Raw genomic sequence first — 27733 nt, 5'->3', positions numbered from 1 at the left:
CGAGACCCTCTCTGCCAACTGGGCCAGAGGTCCTGGCTCCTCAGCCTTGAGCCTGGCGTTGCACTACGCCTGCTAGACCTCCATTACGGTTTGCACTGCCCGACCACCCTCCTGCCTGTCCTGGGTCCCAGCCCCAGTGTCTGGCAGGGTCTTGAGGGATAATTACCTGCACTGTCTCCATCCTCATTACCCCCGCAGCCGGGGCACCCAGCACTGGCCAAGTCTCTGCCGGGCAGGGAGGCCCTGCCAAGCCCCACCCCAGCTTCCTGGCCACACTCCGGCTCCTGGCGAGGGCTGGGGGATGCCCAGAGAGGGAGCTGGCATGGCTGTCGCAACAGCCCATCGGCTCGGGCCCCAAGCCCAGAGCAGGTTCCTGGGCCTCCGCGCTGTCTTGCAGGATGCGGCCCTACCCCTGCCCCAAGTCCCATCTCCCCGTCCGTCCGTGTGGAGCCCCGCGCTCATGGCCCACACGACTGACAAATCCAGCCATGCAAAGTGGGAGTTTAATTGCAAACAGTTTTTATGGATCATGGGCCCATCTGTGCCACCATATGCAAAAGGAGAGAAAAAAAATTCCCTGTAAAAAAAAAAAAGTGTTTCTCCCTGTCCCATCCCCCAGACTCCCAAAGAAACAGTCGCCAAGGTTTTTCTGGCTGGGGGCAGGCATGGAGCTGGGATCCACTGTGGGGGCTTCCTTCACTGTGGGCCTGGCAAAGTCGGGGGGGGCGGGGCAGGGGTGAGCTGACCCCTGGGGCCTGACTGCTAAGAGGAGGCTGTGGTGTGGGGGTCCTCAGTAAACTGCCAGAAGTTCCTGAACCCATCGGGTTTTCTCTGGGCACTGGGCCTTTGCGTGTGCCATGGAGCTGTCCAAGTATCTACTGTTCTTTTTCCAGCCACCCCGAGGATGCTACTTGCAGAGCAGGACTTGGCACAGAGTGGGCCATGCGTAGTGTCAATATAAATGTGGGCCTGAGTGGGGTTCACGGATGAGGCACTTCCTTTGCCGTTTCTCGCCCAGGAGATACAGCCGCAGGAATTCGTTTCCCCCAGGTCGCCCAAGCCTCACAGACTTCCTCTCTTCCCAGTGGTCCTGGTTTCCTGGCCTCCTGCCCTGGTGCCCAGCCTGGCTAGGCAGATGAGGCCTCTCCAGGGGGTCAGCAGACCTCAGGAAGGGCTGGGTGGGCTTGGTTGTCTGAGGGCATTCGCCTCTGGGGCAGCCTGCCAGGGTCCTGTTGCTGCACCAGCTCATCCCAGCTGGGGGGCGTCAGATTGTTGTTTCTTCCTCTCTGTGCCTCAGTTTTTCCGTCTGTAAAATGGGGGTAAGAAATGGATGCGATACTGCCTGTGAAAAGCCTCTATATCTGTCATATCTCTTGACTCAGGGTCTTTGTTCACTGATGTATCCTCAAGTTCCTAAGCAGGACAGTTGACATTTAGTCAGTGAGTGAATGAGTCAGTGAATGAATGAACGCATGTGTGAGCAAGATATTTGGAAGACTCTCTGGGGGAGGGAATGAAACCCATGCTCCCGGCCTGCCAGAAACTTAGGGTTTTTACACCCTTTTTATTGGCGTCTAGAAACCACTCTGCAAACTATGGGGGTGATGAGTTCCATTCTACTGATGGGGAAAACTGAGGCTCAGAGAGAGCCAGGGACTCTCCCAAGGTCATGCAGCTGAAGAGAGGCCTGAGGGGTACCAGAACCCTCATCTGACCATGTCTCTGACTCTTACATTGTAGGTGAGGACGGGTAAGCCCAGCGTGGGCAAGGAGTTCAGCCAAGGTCACACAGCAAACAGCAGGCAGCGTTTGAGGGGTCCTTCCTAGTCCCTTGCAAGCTGAGGCAACTCAGCCTCTCCAGCCTCAGAGCTAGGAGAGCCCTCATGCTCCTCCCTCCTCCCCTGCCTCCCCCATCCCCCGGGTCTGCCCCAGGATCCCTGTGCATGTGGGTTTCCCCATCACCTTCATAAACTGGCAGCTCCAGGCCTCATGCTGGGGCGCTGATGCCCAAGGCCCCATGCTTGGTGCAGCCCTCCTGCAACAGGTGGTGGGGAAAGTGGGACCTCCTGGGCAAGCATGGGCCAGCCAGGCCCCTGGCAGGAGCCCAGGCCAGACACCAGGCAGCCCAGTCCCCGCCCAGCAGTGATCACCAGCTCCCGTTGTAATCATTAAAACTATTAGAAGGAAACGTTCGCTTGAAGCAAATGTCAGGCGCCGAGTTGTGCTTTGTAAACGCTCACAATTAATGCCAGTCAGGCCCGGAAAAAAGCCGGCCCGGAATCCTGTCTGTTTCGTCTCATTTGTCAGCTGGTGCCGCTCCGTGTTGCACATTTTCATACAATTGCTATAAACATAAAAGGGAAACTCCACAGTGTTCCCGGCGCCCGGATGGTGCGCGCCGGCTTAATTACTCGGGACTCTGCTGTTCACTTGGCTGCCCTGCGCCATTGGGGGAGGAGGGGGACTTCGTGCGGTAGGGTGAGGGCTCCCGGGGGTCAGCCAGGGAGATGGGTCGGGCTCCAGGCCCAGGTCTCCAGCCCTGCCTTCCACAGGTGGAGAATGACTGGGAAGCAAGAAGAAGAAGAAAAAAAAAAAGCCGGCTAAAATAGATGTGCAAGGTCCTCAAGGAGAAAAGAGGGGCTCAGTGCCCACCCGACTTTGGCTGGGAGCCCCAATTCCACCTCCTAGGATGATGCGTCAGGTATAAGGTTCATTGGCTGCCCGCAGCATGCCAGGCCCTGAGCCACTTGCCAACTGGGCTTCAGTTTCCCTACCTGATTTGGGAGTCATAGCGCAGTAGGTCAGGATTTCAAGCTTGCTGGGGCCAGGCTCTGGGCTGTAGGCATGAAGCTTTTTTGAGGGGGTTGAGATGGGCTACTCTGAGTCTTAGTTGTGGCATATGGGATCTAGTTCCCTGACCAGGGATTGAACCTGAGCCCCTGCATTGGGAGCACAGAGTTTTAGCCACTGGCCCACCAGGGAAGTCCCAAAGCAGGCTTTTCTCATTTAGTAGTTGTTGTTCAGTTGCTCAGTCGTGTCCAACTCTTTGTGACCCCCAGGGACTGCAGCACGCCAGGCTTCCCTGTCTTTCACTATCTTTCAGTTTACTCAAACTCGTGTCCATTGAGTCGATGACATCATCACAGGAACCTCTTGAGGGCAGGCAGCTCTTAGCAACAGGGAGCATGAGGCTCAGAGTCTCGCAGCCAGAATCGCTGGACCTGGGTCGCTGGCCTCTGAAGCCCAGCCTGGTATGCCCTTCCAGAACAGCTGGAGGGTCGAAAAGAGATGATGGAACTAAAAGTCCCAGCACACAGTAGGTGTTTTCATAAGCAGTGGCTGCTGTTATCCTGCTGCCTGCAGATGGGCCAGAGGCAGTCAGGGGCTCCGGCCAGGGCCTGAGGGTCAGCACCAACACATGTGGACCTTGCTGGGAGGAGAGTAGAGGAGGGGAATGGTCTATGTGGGGGGAAGCTGCCTGCTCCCCCCACCCCTAATTGCCTCTAATCTGCCTCTGAGGTGCTGGGTGCACGCCAGGCTCACATACCTAGCCAAACCCTCCACCCCTAGGAAGGTGGGTGGGTTGTCATCATTGACCCCATTGTACAGATGAGAAAACCAAGGACCAAACTGACCTAGGGCTGCAGAGCGAGAAGGTGGGGAAGCTGGAGCCAGATTCAGGTTTGGTTGCTCCAAAGCCATTTTCCTCCTGTCTAGCCCCCTCCTCATTGTGGCCTGGATGGAGGCCTGGCCAGCTTTACGAATCCACCCTTTTGAGCTCTCTGTGGATGGGGTCTTCCGAGGCCAGGCCGGCTTGGCAGGGACACGCCGGCCTTTGTGTCCGGCTCGGGCCAGGCAGAGCAGCCAGGGGAGTGGGGCGAGGGCGGTGCAGCTCAGCCGGCCAGGGACAAACGTTCAGAGCAGGAATAGAGGCCCCTTTGTGTGGAGCTCAGTGGGGGAAGGGGTGCTGCCAGCTGCCACCCTGTGTGACCGGGGAGGCCTGAGCCCTCCCCAGAGGCCTTGCAGCCACCCCCAGCGGACTGGCCGGGGAGCCTGCCACCTCTTTCCGCCATTATTTGCCTTCCTCTTGTTTCCTGGGAACCCCTGGCTGCTAGAGAAGCCAAGGTCAGCCACTAACCTGGTTTGCCGCAGGCCAGTATGTGCCAGCAATGGGCCAGACAGTCCACTAGGCCTGCAGGTCAAGGGCAGTAGTCCCAGGTTACAGGTGAAGACACTGGGGCTCAGGACAGGCGACTGTGCTTAGTCACACAGCTGGTCCTGGGGCCAATATTGGGCCGACTTCAGAGCCTTTTCTTCCCATGGAGTTGCCCTGTGTGTCCTGGGTCCAGGACATTTGAGATGCTGCCTCAGCTGCTGGGGTGGCCTGAGAAAGGCTGCCGGCTGTCTCTGTTGCCTGGGCAACAGGGTACCAGGCGTCCATCCATCCCTCCATCCTGGCCAGGGTCTGGGCTAGTGGCTGCATCTTAAAGTGGAGACCAAGCCCAGGAACCTGTTGAGGGTTGCCCTACCCATTAAACCTTCTCTGAGCTTCCCTTCCCTTAGCTTAAAAATGAGAATGAAATAGAATCTACCCCTGGGAGCATCAGGGATCTGGGCCGGGGCGGGGGCACCTAACGTGGTGATCTCAGTTACCTGCACACACCGGGCTGGGGTCTCTGGGAGAGGTGAGAGGGCAGGCAGTGGGTGGGTGGCAGGGATGTGAGGGTGACTCTTAGGAGCACAAGCGCGTGACAGGGGCTGGCTCGCTGGGTCCCTGCCAGAGCCCCATTTTGCAGGTGAGCAGACTGAGGCTCAGATCACTCTGAAGTGGCCAGGCAAGGGGCCCAAGGCCCTAAGGAGCCCAGGAACACAGGGAAGGTGGCTTCCCAGAAAGCCCAGCTCTTAGTTGTCTTCCTGGCCTCCCCCCGGCCTGCTGGACAGGTGCCCACTGCAGCCACTGACCAAGTCCCATTTGTCAGCCCAGCCTGTGGAGGCCCAGAACCGCCCACAGGAAGCCCCCAAAGGCCACATGGCTTCCATGGCACATTCCAGGAACCTGGGACCAGCTTGCACCCGCCAGGCCACACCCACCTCTGTGCCTTTTTGCTCAGGCTGGGGCGCCCACGTAGAGCACCTTCCCCACCCCACCTTCATGTGGGCAATCATGTGCCTTCTCTGCATGAGTGACTCCAACTCTCCTCTCCCCTAGAAGGGCTTCAAGTCCCTCCCCTGGGCCCCATACCCGACTCACCAATGCCAGAGCCCCGAACCTCTTTCTTCCCACTCTTGATCCACAGTGTGGTGCGTAGTTGGTCTTCAGTGAAGTCTGAACAAATACTCAGCCCTAGCCGTCAGACTCCAGGCCCCTGCCTGGCTTCGTGGCAGAAACAGATACAAACGGATGGGTGATGAGGCTGTGTTTCTGAGGCTGGGGTCAAGTGCAGGACACCCGCGGATCAGGCAGGGCTCACCCCAGGTCTCCCTCCTCCACCCAGGGAAGCAAACACTCCTGAGCCCTTACGATGCTCCTCCTGAAAGCTCGGCCACCTCCGTTTAATCCTCCCAGGGGGAGGCGGGGAGTTTACGGATGAGACAGGAGGCTCCAGGCTCCAGAAGGCAGGTGCGGGCTGAGGTCACACATCTTCTGTGGGTGGAGCCTCTGATGCAGCCTTGGACCATCTGACCCCAAACCCAGTGCCCTCCTCGCCCCCCACTGGGTTGAAAACTCCAGTGCCCACAGGGGCCAACCAGGTGACGCAGTGAGCAAAGCAGCTGCCACTGGGTCTTGTGGGAAAGTAGGCTCCAGAGCTGCCAGTTCTAGTTAGTTTTCAAGAGAAACCAGACGATGGGAATTTTGGGTGGAATTTTAGTTCTTCTTTTCAATATTGGCAACCACGTCACAGTTTCTTTTTACTGCAGCCAACAGGGCAAAGAAAAAGATGTTTGTGGGTGGCATTTACACCCCTTCAGTGATATGATGTTGTCTGGGTAGGGGGACGATGGGGGTCCTGGGGTGTCCCGCCCTCCCTATCCACACCCCTGCCCAGCAAGAGCCCCCCAGAACCCAGCGGCAGCTCCATGCACCCCCGATGGCACCCCCAGCCGCCGCCTTCACCACCGGAGGCAGGGCCCCAGCCCCACGAGGGCACCACCCAAATAGCTATAATCAGCAGCCTCGCCAAGACTTCAAACTCACCCAATTATCCTGCGAGAGAAAAAAAACACAAAATGAAAACAAATTAACATGTTTGCATAGAAGCTGCTGCAGCAACACACACAGCCGTGCACACACATGCTGGCGCGTGCCCCAGCGAGGCTGGGAGACGCCGCCCCTCCCCAGGCCTGGCACCCACCTGGCCGGGCTGAACTGGGCCAGGCTGGGCCCACTGTCTGGGGCCAGCGTGTGCCCTTGGCCCGGCAACTTGATTGTCCCCAAACCTGGCTGGGCACTAAGTCCACCAGCTTCCGCTGTCTTTACTTTTTTTTTCCCCCAATTTAATAAACACATGAAATTCAGTGTATGCAAAAATTCAGCCTCATGGAACTTGAAGCTCGTTCTTCACATGGGGAAACTGAAGCACAGAGAGGTTAGCTGACATGCCCAAGGCTGTACAGCTGGTGAGTGGAAGAGCTGGGGTTTGGACCTAGATTCGTCAGCTGTGGCGCCCTTGCCATAACCACCACACCTCCGCGGCTCCCTCTGGTCTGCGGGTCACGTGTCAGACGCCTTCGCCTGCTGGCCTTCAAGCCCCACCCTCCCACCCCTCCAACCTGTGTGCATTTTCCCCTGTGTGCGCTCTCATGCCAAGGGCTGTGGGTGTGCTGGTCAGGATGGCAGAGCCAAATGGATGTGAGTTCAAATCCCTGATCCATCGGTCTCTTGCTGGATGGCTTTGGCCAGGGGGCTTTTCCACTCTGTTGCCTCTTCTCCTGGAAGATTGGGATGATAATAGTCCCTTCCTCCGGGAGGTGAGGAGATTCAGTGTGTGAATGCCTGCAGAGTCCTACCTCCGGTATCTGCCCATGGGGTGGGGTCCCCTCCTGGCCCCACACCATTCAGCTAGCTCTTGAGAGGAGCCCCGAGTTGGGTGCCTCTGGGCTCCGAGCCAGGCACTGCACTCCCCAGAGCCCACAATCAAGGGTGCTCAGAGCCCTTTTTTCCAGGAAGCTGCTCATCCCGGGAAACCACCCTGCTTGTCTGGGTTCCCTCGAGGCTCTGTCTGATCCGGGGATGGGGTTGCTGGGCACGTGCCCGATTGCTGCTGCTGTTTCTGATTCTTCTCAGGGTCCCTGCAGCCTGGCACACCGCCAGTGCTCAGGCAGTTTCAGTCAGTGGGAGATTTAGTTCCCTCACCGCTGAACTGCGCTCACTGAGCACTTGTCTGTGGGAGCTGATGGAGAAACAGTGCTGGAAGGGCTTGGAGTTTAACATCTTGGAGCCCAGGGGTCCCCAGACCAGGGCTGTGGATGTCTCCCAGCCCCCTCCCCCTGCCCTGCAAGACCGCGGACAGACCCCTTCCCCTCTGCAAGCCCCTTGCAGTCGTCTCTGGCCCATGACTCTGAGAGCTGGAGTGGACATTGCCACATGGTAGACTCCCCATGGGTGGTAGATTTGAAGTTGCTGAGCGGGCAGCAGAGTTGCCCCTGCCCCTGAGTGAGTGACTACACTGATGATGCACATATCACGCAACTTGGTCCTCACCACGATGCGATGCGGAAGGGGCGGTTTCTAGCCCCATTTTACAGATGGAGAAACAGACCCCAAGGGACTCCATGAGACTTAAGAGAGCCCTCCTGGTAAGCGGCAGAGGTGGGGTTCAAAGGGAACAGTTCTGGATCGTGCTTTAGACGCGTGCTGCTCGGTCCCTCCTGGATGCTGCTGGTCTGGAGCTTAAGGGGGACATGCCTTGCAGGTCTGGACAGTGGGGACCAGCAGGGCACTGTCTTGGTGTTGCTGGTGCTAGAGGGTTAACTCCATTGGCCTCAGGATGGCCCCTCTGGCATCAGCTTCAGCCTACAGTCACGCCCACCACTCAGGGCCTGGGTGCCCCCTCCAGGGGGGCAGTGACCTAGTGCCCACCCCGGGGATGGCTGGTGCCCAACCAGCCCTCCCTTGGCACAACCCCATCACCAGGCTTCACGCCCCAACCCTGCTGTGTGGCCTCGGAGGAACCCTCGTCCTTTGTCACCCTGGGAGAATGGGAGGCATGGCTGCGCCCGCACCTCTCAGGATGGGACGTGGCTCCAGTGCATCGTTGCTGCTGGAGAAAGCAGCCCTCCCCTCCATCCAGAGCCTTCCCAGCCCTTGCATCTCGTCCTTGGGACAAGGCCGGTGTGGCCTCCAGCCGATTCTCTGCTCACCCACCTGCGCTGACGAACACCGGCTTGGTTCTGTGGGGGCCTGGGTATTCCAGATGTGTGGAGTGGTCTGTTGGATGGATGTGGTCAACTCTGCAGTGAAATGTTGGTGGGGGAGACTCCCAGGGCCAGAGCAGACGACTGGAGAGGAGCTGGGGGAGCTGCGAGCCCTGGGTCTGCAAGGAGTGGTCAGGAAAGAAGGGCTGCAGAGTATGGTCTGTCTGTTCAGTGCGGACTTGTTGACCATCTGCTATGTGCCTGGCCTCACAGTGGACTAGAAATGGGTGTATGAGTCCCCAGGCTTGGCCACCTCCCTGCTGTGCACCTCTGGGCAAGCCACGCAGTCTCTCTGGACCCAGCTTCCTCACAGGGGGCTGTGGAGATGGTCAAGGTGGGGTGACATTCATTACAAGGTGGGTGAGAGCCAGGGAATCACACATTTGGAGATTCAGACCTCTTCCCCACCCCTTGGGGGACGGTGGAAGCTGGTTCTGTGGCTGTATGTGGCAGGGGGCATAGCCCTTGACCCTGAGAGCAGAAGCCCGGAGCAAGTGGGGTTCAAGAAGTGGGGAGAAGGCTTTTTCCTCCCCCACAACGGAAGTAACATCGCTCTTTTAGTCATTTTGACATTTGGAAATGAGTCTGATGAAGAGAAACTTGACTGTCACCCAGCTGCCCAGAGCTGGGGACTTGGTCTCATACCGGGGTGTAAGGCCCACGGGGAGGGCCTGACTTTGCATGGCGTGAATGGCCGTCCCAGTCCAGCTGGGCTCACGGGAGCGGGTGAGCGGACTCGGTCTTGACGGTCCTGGGTCCCGCACTGATCGGCACATTCCGGCCCCCGGCTCCTGGAGCCGCCCGCCCGCCCAGCAGCCCATTGTCTGGTGCTGGGGGAGCTCGGAGAAGCCGTTGTTCTGCACACATCTGATCCCGTCTTTTCCACATCAGATCATTTGTAACCGTCACCAGGCAATCGGCCCCGTCGCTGATTCAATCTCGGCTTTGTGCTGTCACAGCCGTTTTTCTGCGCCGGGCTGATTTTGAAAGGAGGCCCATCTTCTGGGCCTGCTTTTCAGAAGCTGGGGGAGGCAGGGAGGGTCTTTACGTATATGTGTGTGTGTGTGTGTTCATGTCCCCCCACACACACACAACGTGTGCGTACACACACAAGCCTCTGCCTCTCATCACTGAGGGTCAGATTTGAAATGAGGTAGGGGGACGAGGGCCCCAGGCTGACCCCCTTCCCCTGCCACCTGCTTACCCTGAGCACCTACTGTGTGCCCCCGTGTACAAACCCAGCAGAGCCTGTGCACCAGGAGGGAAACAGATGTTAAAGTGTTCATCAATAAGGTCATTTCAAAGTGGCCATGGCAGTAAAGCGGCGACAGGATAGTGGTGGGGCCAGAGGGTTGCCTGCTTAGGCGGAGTGGTCAAGGAGGGCCTCTTGGAGGAGGTGACATTTGAGTTGAGGCGTGAATGAGGGGTTGGAGCTGGTCCAGCGAGTGCCACCCCAGCTGAATTCTACATGTGAAATCTTCCCCCAGACTTCAAAGACATGTTACCAAAAAAACACAAAATATCTCATGAGTCAGTTTTGAATATTGATTATATGTTGAAGTGATACTGCTTTGGATATATTGGATTAAAGACAATATATTATTGAACATAATTCCCCCTGTGGGTACTAGACAGTTTATAATGACATTATATTTCTCTTGGAGAGCCTTGGGTCTGGAACAGGGTCCCCAGCCTCCAGGCCATGGATCGGTACCCCTGTCAGATCAGCAGCAGCATTAGCTTCGAAATCAAGTGCACAATAACGTGATGTGCTCGAATCACCCCCAAACCATCCCCCACCCCCACAGTCCTTGGAAAAATTCTCCCAAGAAACCGGACCGTGGTCCCAGAAAGGTTGGGGACCACTGCTCTAGAGTATTTACGTAGAAACAAAATGGGGATTGCAAAGGTCCTGGGTGAGACCCAGGCTGGCCTCTTAGAGGAACAGGTGAGCCAGCAGAGAGGGCCAGTGGCTGAGGAGTGGGGAAGGGGTTCCCGCAGGGCCTCAGAGGACTGTCAAAGATGACTCGAGGCCAGTGGGGGAGTTCTGAGTGGAAAAGGCGGTGATGTCCGTGGGAAGCTCAGCCTGGCCCCTGCAGGGCGTGGCGTGGCCTGAGGGGAGGCCTGGAGGTCATGGGCCACATGGTGGGAGAGGAGCTTCTTTCTGTTTGTTTTTGTTCATAATTTTATTTATTCACTTTCGTCTGCACTGGGTCTTCATCGCTGCGTGGGCTTGTCTCTGTTTGCCGTGGGCAGGCTTCTCATCGTGGTGGCGCCTCCTGTGGCAGAGCACAGGCTCTAGGGTGCGTGGGCTTCAGTGGCTGTGGCTCCCTGGCTTAGCCGCTCCGCGGCACGTGGGATCTTCCCGAATCAGGGATCGAACCTGGGTCTCCTCCGTTGCCAGGCCGATTCTTTTACCACGGACACCAGGGTGGCTCCTTACAGAAGAGTCGTTGACAGGACCCCTGGGAGGTTGGCTGGGCCAGATATGCTTCTCTGCTTCCCTAGGCTAAAGTTTACTATGTCCATCTGTCCATCCCTCCACTCCTGGATTTCAAAGCTTCCGGGCCTTTCTCTCCTCCTGCCTCTCCCCCGCCCCGCCACCTCTACCCTCTATGGCCACTGCCTCCCTGAGCAGCTGCTCCCTGTCGAGTCTGTGAGTTTACAGAACACCCCAGCTTTGTCTCCAGGTGGTCAGTGGTTGAAATCCCTTTCGAAATTTTTCCTGTTTTTTAAAAAATTTATCTGGCTGTGCCAGGTCTTAGTTGTGGCATGTGGGATCTAGTTCCCTGACCAGGATTGGACCCGGGCCTCCCGCATTGGGAGCACAGGGTCTTAGCCACTGGATCACCAGGGAAGTCCCTGAAAAGTTATTAAAAAAAAAACAGAAATGATGGCCTATTTACCATAGAAAAATTATGAATAAAGGAGAAGCACAAAGAAGAAAAATCAGAGTCCCCAAGGGGTGGGGGGGGGCCACTGTGGCAGAGCTGGGGCTGGAACCCAGGGGGTCTGGCTCCTGCACCCCAGCATGAAAATCCAGGCGCCCTGTGGCCAGAGGACACGGAGGGAGCTCCCCGACCCGGGCAGGGCTTGGGAACACTGCATGCCCAGCCTCCCTCACAGCGAGGCCGCAATGGGAGACCTGGCCCATGTAGGGGTGGGATTTGCCACTCGGGCTAATACATTTACATCTGTGCCCGAGTGCCCTGTCCTGTTTCCCCACCCCTCTCTGGATGGTGGTACTCACCTCTGCCCCAGCCTGACCCCCAGAAGCATCTGTTGATCCTTGGCTTAAAGACTAGCCCTCACCGGCCACGTTTGATTCCCTACCAGCCGCTCTGCCCCACCCTTTCTAGGCTCTTCTCCCCTAAGCACTCCTGGCCCTTCCTGCCGGGGGGGGGGGGGGGGGGGGGGGCCCGACCCAGGCCCACCTCTTCCAGCCCCTCCCCTTCCTTGGGCCGCTTACCCTCATGGGTACCCAGACCACGCACCAACATAGTCGGCTCCCTCCTGCTCCCGAGCCTGGGGTGGGCTAAATGAGGTGATGTCTGTAAAGTGCTGAGCCCATAGGGAACACTAAAAATAAAAAAAAGCTCCTATTACTGCTCGGAGTATTAGATTTTCTCCTTCCCTGTTGCTGGGTTAACCCTGAACTATGGATGCAGGGCCCTGGAGCAAGGGGAGGACGGCGGGGCGCACCCAGCCCATCTTGGCTCTGCACTGGGTCTTCCTCCTTCCAGACCCGTTATCCCTAGAGTCATCTGGTAACCTGTTGCTCCTCCCGGAAGGTTCTGTGAGCTCCACCCCCCAAAATACTGGGTTGGGGCCTTTCTACTGGGTTCCCCCAGCCCCCATGATAGCATCATAGTGCTAATGACATTGGGTATTGATTCCAGGCTGCAGACGCCCCCCCACCCCACCCCTTTGTCGGAAGGCATCTGCCATTTGCCTTTAAAGGGCCAAGGCCAGAGCTAGGAGAGGAACAAATGACTTGTAGGATCAGACCCTGCCTCTAACTTCCCCGACTTGGGATCTGGCTGTCAGAGAAGAGTGTCTCAGAAAAGTTGGGTAGGGACTTCTGAGGTTTGGGGTCTTTGTTCTCCCTGCTCAGGTTTCCTGGAGGCTCATTTGCGTGAGAATGAGCACCGCCCTTCACTTACTGTGGTGGGGGCTCTGGGAGAAGACCAGCCAGGCTTGTGGCCAGTGGCCGTGAGAGCCCAGCCCATCGAGTGGGGGTGGGGGGTGGGTGCGCGACTCTCAAGCTTTTGTGAAACTGCCACTATCCATGCACCAGCACCCGCTCTCAGCTTCTCCCTGCCCTGACCCAGCACCTGTCCACAGAAAACGGCTCTCCCACCTTGAGGTCTGGGGGACCTGCCCCATCCCCTCTGTCCTGGTGACCTGCCTGGCTGGGCACAGGTGGGATGCTCTTGGTCTTCCCAGCAACCCAAAGCTGCTTCAGGTTTTCTGTACTCGCCAGTTCTCTCGAGTCTCCATACGCTTGCCTGTGTGATTCTCCACTTGGGACCTCCTCTCCTAGCCTTCACTTGGCCCTTTCTTACTTACCTGCTGATAATAATCACAAATGATACTAGCAACAGCTACCACTTAGGGAGTTACTACTATGACCCTAGCACTTTATTTGTACTAAGCCATGGTAAGGGGTTAACCCCTTTTTCAGTCAAGGTAACTGAGGCTCCAGTACTTTGGCCACCTGATGCAAAGAACTGACTTATTTGAAAAGACCCTGATGCTGGGAGGGATTGGGGGCAGGAGGAGAAGGGGACAACAGAGGATGAGATGGTTGGATGACATCACTGACTCAATGGAAATGAGTTTGAGTAAACTCCAGGAGTTGGTGATGGACAGGGAGGCCTGATGTGCTGCAGTCCATGGGGTGGCAAAGAGTCGGACACGACTGAACGACTGTACTGAACTGAACTGAGGCCCAGAGAGATGGAGGCATTTGCCCAAGGCTAGACTTAACAGATGTGAAGAACTGACTCCTTGGAAAAGACCCTGATGCTGGGAAAGATTGAAGGCAGGAGGAGAAGGGGACGACGGAGGATGAGATGGTTGGATGGCATCACCGATTAGATGGACATGAGTTTGAGCAAGCTCCAGGAGTTGGTGATGGACAGGGAGGCCTGGCGTGCTGCAGTCCATGGGGGTCACAAAGAGTTGGACACAACTGAGCGACCAAAGGCTTATAATAGATAAACCTGGGATTTGGTTAAGGAACAAAGCCCAGGCATCTGGCTCTGAAACCTGGGACACAATATGGTCACCCTCCTTATGAGGGAGTGGGGCTGTCCCTTGTCCCTAGCCTTACCCCCCAGGCCAGGTAGGTTGGCTCCATCAAGGGTATGCTTGCCTCCTTGCCTCATAATTGCCCTTCTGATGCACACACCCGTCTTCTGGCATCTGCCTCAGCATCTAGCCCAAGACCTGGCACATAGTAGGTGCTGAATTTGTCAAGTCATCATCTGTAGAGGTTGGAGTGTTCCCTGGGCCAGTTAAGGCACGGTAGCTCCCTTGGCAACTGACCTTAGGCTCCCAGGCTCCGCCCCGGCCCTTTCTCCCAGGTGTTTGCCTTGGGAGCTGGCCGTGGTGCTGAAGGGCCAGCAGCCCACCGCAGTTCTTAGCTCTGTGTCCCGTTTGGCTACTTCCTGAGCCCTGCCTAGCCCCAGCTCCATGGGCCAGCCCATCTTTCTTTAATGAGACGGTTTCCTGAGGGCCTGCTGTGTGCAGGCTCCGTACACCCATGGAGCAGGGATCAGGGACAGCCACTTAGGACACTCCAATTATTCATCAAATATTTATGGGGTATCTTTATGTCTCTGAAAAGCCTTTGAGCAACCTGGGCTTCAGTTGAACACCAAGTAGAACTTCAAGGGCTTCAAGCAGAAGGGATGGCATGGGCTAAGGCCTGCAGGTGTGGAGGTGAGAGGCACGTCTTGAGGGATGCCCGCCTCTGGACTCTGCTGTCCACCAACCCGAATTTTTGATCGGCGATTCTCTCTTTGGTATCCCCTGCAGCCCTGAGCCACCAGCATCAGTGGCTCCAGTGCCCTGCCACCCAGGGTGGGACCCAGACAAGGTGCTAAGAACTGTGGGGACGAAATGGAGGGGTGCCAACCCCTAAGCAGGAGGCTAGCATCTCTGTCCTGGGAACAGAGGGAGCCAGGTCATGTTCTGTGGCCAGATTAGCATTTTAGAGAGACCTCTGGCCTGTGTGGGGGCAGGGATGGATGTAGTGGTAATCCTGGCCATGGATGAGGCCTCCTCTTGAAGGGGCCAGAGCCCTCCTCCTCCCCCAACCTTAAAAAGAGTGAAAATCCCCTTTCTGGTTCTGCTGCAGCCCAAACAGCAGTGGGAAATAATCACTTTTCACAGGCCTCTTATCCACAGCCAAGCCCTGCTCCCGTTTAATCAGCAGTGCCAGTGTGACTTGAAGATTCCTGGGCTTGAGAGATCAGGAGAGGGGTTAAAGAAAATTACCCTCGCCTCCTCCATGCTAATGTAATCTCTAACCAGATCTGCCTAGCCACAGCTCAAATTGCTTTTTAGATTAACATTTAATTATTAACAGGGTCCCCTGGAAGGCCTCGGGCTTGGGGCTTGGAACGGGAATGGGGGAGGGAGCGGTAGGAGGGGGTGGGGTGGGCTAGTACTCTGGCTGCCTTGCAGAGAGAGTTGGGGGGGTTGGATGGGGAAGGGGCAGGGGAGAGTGGGGTCAGGAAAGGAGTGAGAAAGGAGACAGCAAGGAAGAAGAGAAGCGCCAGGAGAGAGGGGCAGAGAGAACAAGCGACAGAGAGACAGGGAAGCAAAAGACAGACAGACAGTGGACCCGCCTGTCGTAGGGGAGGGGCCGTGCACCCTTGCGGCACTCTTGGGTGAGGGTCCCTCCACCCTTCTGTCCTGGTCAAGGTCAGGCAGATCCTGCCCCTTCCAGTACAGGGGGGCCTTGAGCTTTCTGAGGCCTTGTGCTGGCCCGGCCCGGCTCGGCTCGTGGTGGTAGGAACCCATCCAGAGAAGGGAGCCACTCAGGCCACACAGTCAGGCTCCAACCCAGCTCTCCATGGCTCGAAGTCCAGTGCTCATTGCCCCTCCCAGATCCTGGTCCTCCTGCCTCAACTTCAAATTCTTCCTGGCAGGTGGGGCTGGGCTGGGGGCAGAGAAAGGGTGAAGGAGAGTGAGGCTTCAAGTGCAGTGCAGGGGTTGGAGGTGAGAATTGCGGGGTTAGGGGGGAGGTGGGCGGGGGCACTGCAGCCCGCGCTGAGTGAAGGTCATGAGGCCTGGGGAATAGCAGGCATCGCCTTCACCTGTTGTTGGCGAACTTGGAGTCCCAACTGTCCACTCGGCACTTAACAGCATGGGTTTTATCAGCCTCCTGTCTGGGCTCCTCTCGACTGCATTTAAACCCCGCTGGGTGTGGACTGAGCCCTGTGTCTTGCACACAGCTAGTGTCCTGGATTGTGTTGGAAAACCACACAGTAATATCGCCTCCTCCGATCGTCTGGGCCACTCCCCATCAGGATCCCACGAGGGAAACTGAGACTCAGAGAAGGGTTGTGACTTCAAGGTCACTCAGCCAGTCAGAACCCTGGGGCTTGGCCCCTGCCTGGCAGGTGCCATCCTAAGGCCTCCGGGGCTGGCCCTCTACTCTAAACTCCTAGTCCCACTGGACGCCAGGACGGCCTGGCATGACCTCTTCTCAGCCACAACCCATCTTTGGCCTTGAGTGGAGCCACAGAGGCCAGAAGGGGCAGCTCCCGGGAGGAGGGAAGGCTGGGAGCGGCCTTCACAGGGTCACAGCCGCCTCCTGCTGTGGAGGTGTGTCCCTGCCTCCCACCTGCTCAGGGCCACCCCAGCTGGCATGGCGAAGGCAGACTCTGACCTACAGGATGCCTGGAGGAGAGTTCTGCCCACTGGCTCTTTAGGGAGATATCAGAGGCCGAGGGGAGAGGCCAGACAATTCCACTTCAAGCAGGCCGGCCTTGGGAGCATGCAGTCTGGTTGGATATTCTGTCTTGGCAGGATGTCCTCACAGATTTCCATCCTCCCAGCACATGGCACAGGGCTGGTCCCCAAAAGATGCTCCAGGAGTGTTTGCTGCCTGAATGAGTGAATGAATGGCTGGGTAAACGACGGCCACCTCAGAATAGTTCCCTCCTGGAGGCAGGGCCTTGCTCTAGCCATCTCAGGATTGCTCTGCCCACATGGCCCTCCCAGATTGTCCTCTGTGAATGTGCATGGGATGAATCAGTGGCCTCCTGGGGGCCCTCTCTTCCTCCTCCCCTGCCTTTCGTCTCTCTTTCTGTGATCCTAGAGCCTCCTGGAGAGGAGCCAGAGACTGGGGAGAAGCACGACCTTGCTTCTGCTCCTTCCTGCCCAGCTGCCTGCGAGATGGGAGGTGGCCCCAGCCCCCAGCATGGAGCCAAGGCTGGAGGCCCGAGGCGGCAGGCCCTGGCTGGGGTTGATGCCCTCAGGCTGTGCCCCCTGAAAGCTGTGTGACCATGGGCACATGACATCCCCTCTCTGTGACCGGTTCCTCATCTGTGAAATGGGCCTAGAGATAGAAGCCACCAGGGAGGCTGCTCGGAGGACGGGCTGAGGTGTAACAGACTGGATGCGTGTGGGGCGTGGCCCAGAGGGAGCGTTCCCTTGATGCACGCTGCTATTATTAGCACCAGCTGTGTATTGTTAGTTTCAAGCTCCCTGTTCCCACTGGCAGCATGGGGAGGGGTGGCTCCCCAACACCCCCTGCAGCCAGACAGGCTGGAAGGGATGACAAAAGGCGGGCAGGGCCAAAGGCCCCAGTTCCCTGTTCTTCTAATAAATATAAAGGCAGCCTTTAGACATCTGTCTGCTGTGCATTGTTCTGCCAAGGCGAGCAGCAGACTCAATTCCTCCTTGGACTCAGGAAGTTCCTTCCTTTCTTTCCCCTCCCCTGTCACATTTCCTTTATCTAAATCCTCAGCTATGAAAGGGCATATCGACAGCTGGGGGCATTATCTGGTGGAGGGGACCTTTTCCTAGGGGTGCCTCCGAGATAAGGCATCTTATCAGCCCCCGAGTCAGGGACGGTAGCCAAATCAGTCTAATCATTGAGGCTTGAGACGTTCCCCCCTCCCCACCCCCCACTTTTATATTATTAAAGTCACAAAAGACCTTGGGCTTCTAAACAGCCTGATTTGCAGATAGGGTTTCAAAATGAGCAGCTCTCCCAGGATGGTCCCTGCTGAGGGAGTAGTCATGAGTCGGGGTGGGGGCTCTGGGCAGCTGGCTTTCTGCAGGCGGGTTGATGCCAAGCAGAGAGGGGGTGTGGGAGGTCACTGAAAGATCATGACTGTCTTAAGCACCTGCTCCAGTCCTCTCTCCAGTTTGCTGTGTGACCTTTTGCAGGACACTTGGCTTCTCTGGGCCCCACATCACTTCATCTGACAGTAACTAAATTCATGGATTTGGCCCATCATTCAACACCTCTTTATTAAGCGATTGCTCTCTGCCAGGCTTTGGGGAGAAAGAGACAAATAAGACACGGTCCTTGCCCCCGAGAAACTCAACAGTCCAGCGGAGAGAAACAGACACGAAAATCGGCAGTTACAACTCTGTGTGATTAGGGTCATGAGTGGGGGTGCCCAGAGGAGGGGAGCCCGAGTCTGAGTTACAGGGATCAGGTGGCAGTCCCGTAAGTGGACAGACCAGCGCCAGCAAAGGTTTGGGGGCCAGTGGGCTGGAGGAGCAAGGAGAGATGGCGGAGGGTGGTGGAGCAGGTCATGGTGGCCTTGAGGGCCAGGTAAAGAGGGTCCGGCTCTCTTCTGGCACCAGAGAAGCTTTGGGCCAGTAAGAAGGTTGTTTTGTCTTGTTTGCAGATGATATGTGTGTATGTGCTCAGTCGCTTCAGTCACGTGCGACTCTTTGCGACCTCATGGACCATAGCCTGTCAGGCTCCTCTGTCCATGGGATTCTCCAGGCGAGAATACTAGAGTGGGTTGCTGTTTCCTTCTCCAGGGGATCTTCCCAACCCAGGGATTGAACCCGTGCCTCCTATGTCTCCTCCTTTGGCAGGCCGGTTCTTTACTGCTGAGCCACCTTGGAAGCAGTAGATAACGTGGGTGATACCAGACTGTCCTCTGCCCTCCCTCACCGGACTCCACCCCGCACCTGCCCCGGTAGCAGGGCACAGGGTTCCTGGGAGAAGGGGCAGGGGGTTGGGGTACTGGGGGCCCAGGAAGATATCCCTCTTCTCCACGTGCAGCCGGCCGCTCAGACGGCTGGTCCTCCACGCGCACGGGACAGACTGAGCCAGGCGGCTGCTCCAGGAAAGCTGAGCTGAGGCCTTCCCGTGGACTCCGTCTCCCCTGGGGAATCCTCTGTGGCCCCCAAGCTGGGCCTCGTGGTCTCTCACATACCCCAGAACTGCCTGGGTGTCCACATCTAAGCACGCTGAAACCAGAGCCCCATGGGAAGGGCATTTGCTGGGGTCTGGTGTTAGTTGATCAGTCGTGTCTGATCATTGTGACCCCATGAACTGTATGTATCCCACCAGGCTTCTTTGTCCACGAGATTCTCCAGGTGAGAATCCTGGAGTGGGTAGCCGTTCCCTTCTCCAGAGGATCTTCCCGACCCAGGGATCGAACCCGGGTCTCCCACATTGTAGGCAGATTCTTGACTGAGCCACCAGGGGAGCCTGAGAGAGGCTGGGGAGGCCCCAGAATAGGCGGCCTACCCCTCACCCAATAAGCACTGCAGCCCCCGGCTTGCCCTTTTCCACTGAAAAGCAGGCTAGGGTGCTTGACCCCTGAGGAAGGGGGTGTGCTGGATAGGGGCTGGGCTTCTGGGCACCTGGCGATTGGCCAGAGGTGAGAAGGACCATCCCGGGTGGCTGGCTGGGCCAGGAACCTGGAGAAGACTGACCTGGGAGGGATCACAGAGGTGCTTTTACAAGGTCAGCGAGGGGCAGGGACTCCCCGGGGGTCACACAGGCATGGAGGTGGGGGAGCTTCTGGGCCTGCAGCCCAGGTTTCCTCTGGGTGCTGACCTCTCTCCTTCGCTGCCCAGCACGGTGCCAGCCTGCGGGCAGCAGTGCAGCCCAGTGCAGAGGGGCCAGGCTCACCCAGCCCCTGGCAGCTGAGGGCCCCGGGGAGGGCACCGTCTCCCTCTGGGTTTTGTCTTTGAAAAGAGAGGGCTTGCTGGGGCCCGGCTGGCCTCTCCCCTCTGTCCCCCTAAGTGTCAGAGCAGCGAGAGGTGGCTGGTGCTCTGGGCTAGAGTGGGGACCTGAGGCCGGGCTGCCAGGGTGCCCCCAGGCCTCTCACCTTCCAGGCAGGCACAAGATGGTGTGTGTGTTTCCGTGGACGGCCCGTGTGTGCTGAGAGGTGCTGGAGGGGCGTGTCACTTGGGGTGGGCGAGGGTGCGTCCGGGTGTGCCAGGAAAATGGATGTGGTGAGCGCCTCCGGGTGTGTGCGGACGCCCAGCACGGTGGGTGGCGTGTCCGAGGGGGCCTGGCTGCCCCCAGGAGTGTGGTGTGTCCCCAAGGGCCCCCAGCGCGGCCTACTGCCGGCTTGCTCACGTCCGGAGTCTCCGGGGAGCGGCACCTCCTTCCGCAGTCAAGGGCTTTCGTCCCTGCAGTAAACCCCACTTCATTCCCTTCTTCAACTGTGTAATTTCTGCCTGATTGTAATGGCATATTTTAAAATTACCAGAAATCAAAGCCAGGAAGCGGATACCGAAGCTTTTATCGCGTCGCTGCGTTAAGGCTGGCGATTGGGGGGTTGGGGAGGGGAGGCATTAGACCCACCGACCCTCCCCCATCCACCACCCATCTCTCTCTCCCTCTCTCTTTTTTTTTTCTGAGACAGTAATAGGAGAAAATTGGTTTTGAAACTGAATAAAAGTCCCTTTCAGAGTAAATCATTTCTTTCAGGGTACCTTTGCTGAAAGTAAAATAGAGCATAATGAAAGGTGGGGACGTGATTGTCTTTCATTTACCGAGAGTCCAGGACAGACAGGGGGCTGCAGCCGTCTCGGGGAAATACAAGATTGGAATAATTGCTCGGTAACAAGGAGCTTGTTGTGAAATTAGTATCTTAAGAAAGTAGTGAAAAAAGGCTTTTCCTCATGAATACTTCATTATTAGAAGAAAGCGGCAGAATTTAGGGCTCCAGACACCTGTTTAGTATTAAATAACTTCCCTTTCTTCCCCTTCAACACACCCTCCCCTCCGCTTTCTTCTTTTTTAAAACCAGCCGCCCCGCTTGGCAGCTCAGGCCTTGGCGGTGGGGGTGGGGATGGGGCACCCGGGCTGGGTGATCCTCAGCAGTGTCCGGGGTTGAGCCTATACCTGGGCCCACCTTTCCCTGGCAGGAAACATCCCGCCCTCTCCCCATCCATCCAGGGCAGGCCCTGCCCGTGTCATCTTGCCCCTCAGAGGCTCCAGGTTCTCGGGGAAAGTGAGGTTTTGTGTAGCTAAAAATGCTCACTTCTGTGTGAATCTGGGTGAGTGAGCCCACGTGGACCTGTCCGGAGCCACGTCTGAGCCGCCCTGGGTGGGCCTTGCCTTTTCTGTTTGGGCTTGGGGACTCATTCAGGGGGCCTGGTGGCCTTTCGGGCCTGGTCTCAGGGCTCAGTCTGAGACCAAGGTCAGACTCAGCACAGGTCACCCCCGGTTCTCGCAGGGACCCCACCCTGGACATCTCACCCTTCCAGGGGTACTGTGAGAAGTCTCTAGACTGGGGTGGTGGCGGGGAGACCAACACTTCAATGAGTGGGAACCCTGTGTGTCACGGGCAGTTCCCAGACACCCCTCCCCTCCGTGTAGCTTCCCGAGATGACCCTACAGATGGGAGGTCTGTGCCCTTCATGAGCTCAAGGCTGAAGGTGGGGAGCGGGGAGGAGGAGGGAGGGGGGTTGGTACAGATTTGCTGGCAGGTGGTTACGAGAGAATGGAGCCCACCGCCACCTGAAGGAACATGGAGGGGAACTGCTGAGAGAGCATGGAGTGGGCGAGGGTCAGAGCACGCCTGGGGGCATCTGGGAAGCCCCTGGGAGCAGGGGTGAGTCGGGCTGGGTGGGGAGCTGGGAGATAGGCCTGGAGCGGCCCATGTGACCAGCACCTCCTCTCCCCTCTTCACAGGGACCCCACAGCAGAGCACGCCCCGCTGTGGGCCCCCAGCTCAGCCATGCTGGCCTGTCTGCAGAGGACCCAGAACGCCCCCGGCCAACACCTGGCCTGCCCGACCAAGAGCCTGGAGCTGCGCAAGTGTGAGTGACATGCCCTCCCCGCAGCCCTGGCCCCTACCCCTTCCTCTGCCCGCTCCAGGCCCCGGGGCTGGCATCCTCCGGGACACGCCGAGTTCACCCCACCTCGGGCCGTGGCAGGGCAGCTCTCAGGCGGGGAAAGCCGTCCCCATTCCAGCGTGTCCCCTTACTGCCAGCCTGCTCTGGCCGCTCTGTGCCCTCCCAGGCCTCTGGGAGGCTGGGGTCCCTCCCTGACAGTGGCACCCACTCCCTTTGCCTGGCTGACACCCATCGGGCACGACCTTCCTCCCCAGCAGCCTCCTCTGGCCACTTACCAGCACTGGGACCCCAACCCCAGCACTTCCTCCGTGGCCTGCCACATGCCATGTCTGTCTGTGTCAGCAGAGAGTAGGATCACGGGAAAGCAAACATGCTTAACCCTGGGACAACGCAGGTTTGAACCGTGTGGGTCCACTTATACATGGATATTTTTCAGTAGTGAACGCTATAGTACTCCAGGGTCCGCGCTTGGTGGAGGAACCGAGGACGTGGAGGGCCAACTGTAAATTATGTTCAAATTAACCCCCATATCGTTCAAAAGTCAACTGTCGTCCCAAATGGGATCCAGCTTGGGGCTTGGATTGCTGTGTGGTCTTGGGCATGTCCTTACTCCTCTCTGGACCTTGGTTTTTTCAATGGGTCAAGTTAGGGATCTGGACTTGGTAACTTCCAAGGGTCTGTCCTCCTTTACCATACAGGAGAGGGGTCCCAAGCCCTCTGAGCCGATTATTCTTAACCACCATAGATTTGTTGTTGTTTTTGTTATTTTTTAAGTATTTAGAAACATTTTAAAAAGTAGGGAGATATGCATAAAAATCTGGATCTAGTGTGTCTTGAATCAGAAAATCTGGTAACACAGGCCTGTGTTCCTCCTGTACTGCAGCTATCGGTTAGAACAGAACGCCTGCGTCTTTAAAGGGATATTCCTCTCCAGTTCACCACAGTCCCCAGTCCCCACCCTTCCCTATTGTAGCACAGGATTACCATTTATTACTGTGTTTATATTGTTGCTTTATTCTTTTTTTAATATGTATTTATCTTTAGATAGGGGCTTCCCTGGTGGTTCAGAGGTGAAGAATCCACCTGCCAGTGCAGGAGACATGGGTTCGATTCCAGGTCTGGCAATATCCCTCTGGAGAAGGAAATGACAACCCACTCCAGTATTCCTGCCTGGAGAATCCCATGGACAGAGAAGCCTGGGGGGCTACAGTCCATGGGGTCTCAAAGAGAGCCGCTGAAGAACAATCTTTAGACGATAATATACTCACGTAGTCCAGTGTTCCAAAGGAATAAAGGGGTAGAGAGACAAAGCCTCCTCTCCACTCCTGTGTGTTCCCCAGATGTTCTATGCACGTGCCAGCAAGTACGTGTGTCTGCACAGACCGTACCCACTGTCTGACGCCTCACTTTTCTCACTTAGCAACACATCCTGCATGTCAGCATCCGAAGAGCTCCCTCATTCTTTGCACGTAGTTTCTTGTAGCGCGGACGATCCATTGTTTTCTTGGCCCGTCCCCTAAGGAGAACCGTGCCCCACCTGCCATTACAAGCAGCGCAGCAACAAACTGCCCCTGGGTATGTGCCACAGAGATGTGAGTAAAACCACACCGTAGATTTCTGCAAGAGGAAATACGGGCTCAAAGGTATGTGCATTTGTAACTTTGACGGATGTGGTTTGATTTATCTGTTCATCCTCTTGATCTATTTTTCCCCCACTGGGTCTTGTCCTTATTGATTTATAGGAGCTCTTTGTATATGATGGAATTAGACTTCTGTCTCTTCTATGAACTGCAGATGTTTCCCCCAGATTGTCATTTGTCTTTGATTCTGTCATGGAGGACTTTTTTTTGGTGAAGTGAAATTTGTCAGTATTTCCTTTTATGGACTTTGGATTTTGTGTCATACTTAATGTCGTTTCTCATTCTGAGGCTGTTAAAAAAAAAAAGAGAGAGGGAGCTTCCCCAGGGTTTCTTCTAGTTCTTCTCTGGTTTAATTTTTAAAATATATAATCTTTGATATGTTTGGTAATTTATCTGGTGCAAAGTTGGGGTATGGATACAAGTATATTCAAATATCAGTGCAATGCTGGTTTAATTATTGTAGCAGTATAATACACCTTTGTTGAGATATTATTCACGTACCATACAATCCACCCATCCGAGTGTACCCTTCAGTGGTTTATATACTTACAGAATTTTGCAACCATCACCCCAGTCCATTTTAGGGCATTCCTGTCAGCTCAGAAGAAATCCCTTTACCCACTCCTTCATCTTCCGTTCTCTACAGGTTCCTCTCTCTCGGCCTTTACTGGGAAGGGACCATACAGTACGTGGCCTCCTGTGACTGGCTTCTTGCCCCTGCACAGCGTTTGCAGGGCTCACCCGTGTCATAGCATGTGTGTAACACATTTTAATACTTGGTGGTGCTTCCTGCTTGTTATTCATCATTCTCTTATGCAAAAACCTCTTGGTTCTATTAGTTTTCTGTCTGGACCACAGAATCAACTTATCTAGGTAAGAACAAAATCCTGTTTGGGTTTTTACTGGGATTGCATGCAATTTATAAATTAATTTAGGAAGAAGTGACACTTTTGTGATGTCTTTCCCTCCAATAACATGGTCTGTCCCTTTCTGTTTGTTCAGACTTTCTTCCGTGTCCCTCAGGAACGGGTTAGTACTGTCTTCGTTTAGACCTTTGCACATTTTTAAAGTTTCCTGCCTCTGGAACATTAACCTTTCGTGGCTAATCTTTTCTTCTGTAAGTGTTTAAATAAAGGCTATTAACTCCTGCCACCTTACTGAATTTTGTTGTTTATAAAGCTTTTTCAATTTCATCTCTTAAGTTTTCCAGTTACACTATCAAATCATTCGTAAGCAATAATTTGACCTCCTGCTTTGCAAGTTTTATACCTTGATTTCTTTGTCATATTAAGGTTGCCTACTATCCCTGGAACAATAAAAAATAATCGTGGTCACAATAGACATTCTTGCTTTGTCTCTGACTTTAACCAGAACCTTCTAGGATCTCCTCATAACACAAAATGCTGGTCTAGGGGCAGATACTTTATCAGGTTAAAAATAAGTGTCTACCTATTCCCGTTGTATTAAGAATTTTAAAAATCAAGACTGGAATTTGAACTTCTCAGTGTCTGTGAAACTGATCATAGGTTGTTTTTTTTCCTCCCTTGTTCTCTTAATGTGAATAATAATACAGATTTCTTAGTAATGAACCAACCTTGCCTTCCTGGTTGGTTCCCACTTGGTCATGAGAAATATTTCTTTGTAACATACCATGGGGTTGCATTTTCTATTTAATAGTTTTACTTCAATTTCATCAGTGACATTCGGCTTTAGTTTTCTTTCTTGGGAACAGTTTTTGTTGGGTTTTAGCGTCAGTGTTACACTCACTTCACAAAGACAGTGGAGGCTTTCCTCCTTCCTCTGCTTTATAAGATCGTAAGTAGAAATGGATTATCTGTTCTTTAAAGATTGGTTGATCCTCCATGAAGCAGTCTAGGCCAGTGCATTTATTTGGGGGAGGTGGAGGTCTGGGTAGCACTGAGATATTCGCCATTCCTTCCGTAATGATCGATTTAAAGGTTCTTGAATGAATTTGGTAAATTATGTTTCTCTAGAAAAGTACCCATTTTATCCAGGTTTTAAAATTTATTTGCCTGAGGCTTCCGAAAATAAATTCCTTTAAATGACTATGTTACCCTTGTTTCTGATACTGTATATTTTGTGCTCCCCCTTTTGATTAGGTTAGTTAGCTAATGAGGTTATCTACCCCCCTCCTTTCCAAAATGAAACATCTTTAGGATCCATTTATTAGTAATTACCCTTTTCTGGTTTCTAATTCATTAATTTATGCATTTGTCTTTATTAAAAGGCTCCTGCTTTGCTTTTTAAAAAAATTTTTGAGAGGCTTAGATCTTTATACTGCTAAACAAGAAAAAAAGGAAAATTAAGGCTCTGAATTCTCCGAGCACTGCTTTAGATGTATCCTATAGGTTCTAACGTGTATTTTTATCAGTACTTTCTAAATACTCTATGGGCTTCCCAGATGGCCCTAGTGCGTAAAGAATTCACCCGCCAATGCAGGAGACACAACAGACTCGGGTTTGATCCCTGGGTTGGCAAGATCCCTGGAGGAGGGAGTGGCTACCCACTCCAGTATTCTTGCCTGGATAATCCCATGGACAGAGGAGCCTGGCAGGCTACAGTCCATGGGGCCACAGAATTTTGGTTCTGATTTCTTCTTTGGCTTCAAGCTCATCTGAGTTCCATCTATGAGCCCAGGTAGTGGGTGCTTTTGTGTTTTGTTATTTCTAGTTCTATTGCATTATAATCAGATAATACTAAGATTTCTACTTTTTTGGACTTCAGTGAAGTTTTCTTTGCCATATGATCTCTGGGTTTTTTGTGAGTTTTATGACTTTTTATGGGAATTTGAAAAGATGTAGCTTTTTTTCAGGGCTCAGAGTTTAGTATTTACTAATTATATCTACCCCATTAATTCAGTTCAGTTCAGTCACTCAGTTGTGTCCGACTCTTTGCGACCCCATGGACTGCAGCATGCCAGGCTTCCCTGTCCATCACCAGCTCCCAGAGCCTGCTCAAACTCATGTCCATCCAGTCGGTGATGTCATCCAACCATCTCATCCTCTGTCGTCCCCTGCCTTCAATCTTTCCCAGCATCAGGGTCTTTTCCAATGAGTTGGTTCTTCGCATCAGGTGGCCAAAATATTGGAGTTTCAGCATCCATCCTTCCAATGAATATTCAGGACTGATTTCCTTTACAATTGACTGGTTTGATCTCCTTGCAGTCCAAGGGACTCTCAAGAGTCTTCTCCAACACCACAGTTCAAAAGCATCAATTCTTTGGCGCTCAGCTTTCTTTATAGTCCAACTCTCACATCCATACATGACCACTGGAAAAACCATAGCTTTGACTAGTGGGACATTTATTGGCAAAGTAATGTCTCTTTTTAATATGTTGTCTAGGTTTTTCATAGCTTCTCTTCCAAGGAGCAAGTGTCTTTAATTTCATGGCGGCAATCACCATCTGCAGTGATTTTGGAGCCCAAGAAAAGAAAGTCTGTCACTGTTTCCATTGTTTCCCCATCTATTTGCCATGAAGTGATGGGATCAGATGCCATGATCTTTGTTTTCTGAATGTTGAGTCTTAAGCCAGCTTTTTTACTCTCCTCTTCTATTTTCATCAAGAGGCTCTTTAGTTCCTCTTTGCTTTCTGCCACAAGGGTGGTGTTATCTACATATCTGAAGTTATTGATATTTCTCCCGGCAATTTTGATTCCAGCTTGTGCTTCATCCAGCCCACCATTTCACATGATATACTCTGCATATAAGTTAAATAAGCAGGGTGACAGTATACAGCCTTGACGTACCCCTTTCCTGATTTGGAACCAGTCTGTTGTTCCATGTCCGGTTCTATTGCTTCTTGACCTGTATACAGATTTCTCAGGAGGCAGATAAGGTGGTCTAGCATTCCCATCTCTTGAAGAATTTTCCACAGTTTGCTGTGATCCACACAAAGACTTTGGCATAATCAATAAAGCAGCAGTAGATGTTTTTCTGGAACTCCCTTACTTTTTCGATGATCCAGCAGATATTGGCAATTTGATCTCTGGTTCCTCTGCCTTTTCTAAATCCAGCTTGAACATCTGGAAGTTCTTGGTTCACATACTGTTGGAGCCTTCTTGGAGAATTTTGAGCATTACTTTGCTAGCGTGTGAGATGAGTGCAATTGTGCAGTAGTTTGAACATTCTTTGGCATTGTCTTTCTTTGGGATTAGAATGAAAACTGACTTTTTCCAGTCCTGTGGCCACTGCTGAGTCTTCCAAATTCGCTGGCATATTGAGTGCAGCACTTTTCCAGCATCATCTTTTAGGATTTGAAATAGCTCAGCTGGAATTCCATCACCTCCAATAGCTTTGTTCATACAGATTGTTCCTAAGGCCCACTTGACTTCTCATTCCATGATGTCTGGCTC

The 27733-nt window shown here is 54.4% G+C and overlaps 1 protein-coding gene and 1 long non-coding RNA gene across 4 annotated transcripts in view; both read left to right on the top strand.

Annotated features, from left to right (window-relative positions):
* FAM222A (family with sequence similarity 222 member A) overlaps positions 1-27733 on the top strand; it is a 61253-nt gene that overhangs the window by 9665 nt on the left and 23855 nt on the right. Inside the window, exons 1-2 of one of the 3 annotated variants that reach the window (XM_024977474.2) lie at positions 21594-21684; positions 23141-23363. Coding sequence is in view for 2 of the 3 variants with exons in the window: in XM_024977471.2 (XP_024833239.1) it covers positions 21603-21684 (82 nt within the window). In the remaining variant the exon portion in view is untranslated. 3 annotated transcript variants of the gene reach the window in all.
* LOC132342632 (uncharacterized) lies at positions 23370-24701 on the top strand. Its single transcript, XR_009491096.1, has 2 exons — positions 23370-24233; positions 24363-24701. It is a non-coding gene; the product is annotated as an uncharacterized lncRNA (long non-coding RNA).

Source organism: Bos taurus, chromosome 17 (assembly GCF_002263795.3).
Source record: "Bos taurus isolate L1 Dominette 01449 registration number 42190680 breed Hereford chromosome 17, ARS-UCD2.0, whole genome shotgun sequence".
NCBI lineage: Eukaryota > Metazoa > Chordata > Mammalia > Artiodactyla > Bovidae > Bos > Bos taurus.
This window is presented reverse-complemented; position numbering and strand designations above follow the sequence as displayed.